General features: G+C 42.4%; 1 protein-coding gene across 1 annotated transcript in view; it reads left to right on the forward strand.

Annotated features, from left to right (window-relative positions):
* The window catches only part of ENTPD3 (ectonucleoside triphosphate diphosphohydrolase 3), a 50,450-nt gene that overhangs the window by 26,673 nt on the left and 21,634 nt on the right, over positions 1-2,143 (forward strand). The window contains exon 4 of the mRNA XM_006155385.2: positions 752-902. Within this exon, the coding sequence (XP_006155447.1) occupies positions 752-902 (151 nt within the window). The remainder of the gene's footprint in view (positions 1-751; positions 903-2,143) is intronic.

The following is a 2,143-nucleotide window of genomic DNA, read 5'->3' on the forward strand; positions in this document are numbered from 1 at the left end:
CCTGCTGAAGGGTGATTTTTCACTTTCCCTCTGTCTCTCTGGAGAACGCACGTTACCAATGGCAAACCTAAAAAGAAGACACAAGATTGTAACATATGGAATTTATTGTGATCTGAATTCATACAAATGAGAAAGAGGGAGAGAGGGACTCAGAGGATGAGACAAAGGGAGACACAGAGAGAGAGACAGAGAGAAAGAGAGACAAAGAGGAGGAGAACGAGAATGAATATGGAGGCCATGTGAACTGTAACTAGATAAGGAATGATGTTAAAACAAACTACTTTTAATTTTTATAGGTGTAATGATGAAACTTGAGTTGTTCTTTACAAGAGAATTCTTATCTTTTAGTGACACATTCTGAAATATTGGTATGAAATGATAGGAAGTCTGTAATTTGCTTTGTGGGAAAAGAGGGAAAGAATACAGATGAAGCAAGAATTGACCATTGTTGGGACCAGGAGGTGGATGCATGGTGTTTATTGTACAATTCTCTCCACTTTTATTTATATTGGAAATTCCCATTATGAAAATCTTAAAAACAAACAGACTCACTTGTTCACCTTCGTAATTAATTCCTTGCAGAGATTGGGAGTGAACCGATCCATGCAGTGACTCATGGATCTGAGCACAACCACCTGTTTCCAACCCACACCAAACCCAGTTATTTCCTAAGCTGATTTGTTTTGGAGAAGTTGTATTACCACGGCTGGTTCCTGTGAGTGCTGATATGTGTTGACTGCTTGCTCTTCAGGCTCTGGGATCTCCAGCTATTGGAAAAACCCCCAAGATGCCCCCAAAGCCTTTGAGGATTGCATGGAAAAAGTCAAAGGGCAAATTCCCACCCACCTGCACAGATCAACCCGCATCCACCTGGGAGCCACGGCTGGGATGCGCTTGCTGAGGTAAAGGCCAAATGGCACCCTTTCCTTACCTTGGATCAAAACAGCCAAGAATGTGTTGGACTTGCCAAGAATGTCACTCTATTTCTGGGAACAAACCCAAAAGAAAAAACCCATATTCTACCAAACATGTAAGCTTTAATGGTTGGAAAACATTTAGTCTTTAATACCCGAAAGAAACAGTTCTAAAATTTCTTCCTCTTGGTGGTTTGACTGAGAACTCTAGAGAAAAAGAGATGGCATAAACACTGTTCATAGAGGGACCCACAGTCAGAGTAATGGCTATATCACTGGACTCCCATGTAGTCAACTGTGGTTCGAGACCCAGACCCGGAGGCTTAAACTCACACCGGGCGCGTGTGCGTGCATGCCCAAGATTCTGAGAGGAGAATGGAGGAGAAGGGTTTGCAGTGTAGGCATCTCCCCTGGGGGTGATTTCTCGCTTTCTGTCTCTCTGTCTCTCTCTGTCTTTCTGGTGAGCACATGCTCCCTATAGCAAAAACCTCTCAAAAAAAAAAAAATACTGCTCATGGGATGGACCTCTAGTTCTTTGGGACATAGAAGTCACTTTTGACAGCTGACATCTGAGAGCAACCAGCCAAGTTACACAGTAAGTGTAGCTTCTGCCCATATACAAGATGTCACTGAAATCTGCTTTAAGACAATGGAATGCCTGCACCTCCCATCGGTTAAAGTCTCTGGCATTATTACAAAACAATTCATTCAATGACTTCCTTCTAAAGTCACAGCCCTGATTGGTAGTCTAATCGCATTGTTTTTGCATGTCCTTTCTCTTTTTATTTATTTTTTCTCCAGTAGAGTATTTCCTTAACCTTGAAACAAAAGAAAAATAGCAAAATAAATAAATAAAGTCAAACTTCAATCTATTCAGGGTAGAAGCTATTCCAAGTGTTGGAAATAAGGCTTTATTCCCCAAACACAACACTTGCTATGGTTCCTAGACACTTTGTCTGTAACCCCAGTAATATAAAATTACAGATGTCAGAGCACGAAGAAAACGTAAGGGAACAGCGATGTTTTTTTTTTTTTTTGGAGAGATTTTCACTATAGGGCGCATGCACTCACCAGACAGACAGAGAGAGACATTAGAGACAGAAAGCGAGAAATCACCCCCCAGGGGGGATGGTCACGCCACAATCCCTTCTCCTCCATTCTCCTCTCAGGATCTTGGGCACACACGCACATGCGCCAGGTGTGAGTTTTAAGCCACCGGGTCCAGGACG

The sequence above is a fragment of the Tupaia chinensis genome, unplaced genomic scaffold (assembly GCF_000334495.1).
Source record: "Tupaia chinensis unplaced genomic scaffold, TupChi_1.0 Scaffold000451_1, whole genome shotgun sequence".
Classification (NCBI taxonomy): Eukaryota; Metazoa; Chordata; class Mammalia; order Scandentia; family Tupaiidae; genus Tupaia; species Tupaia belangeri.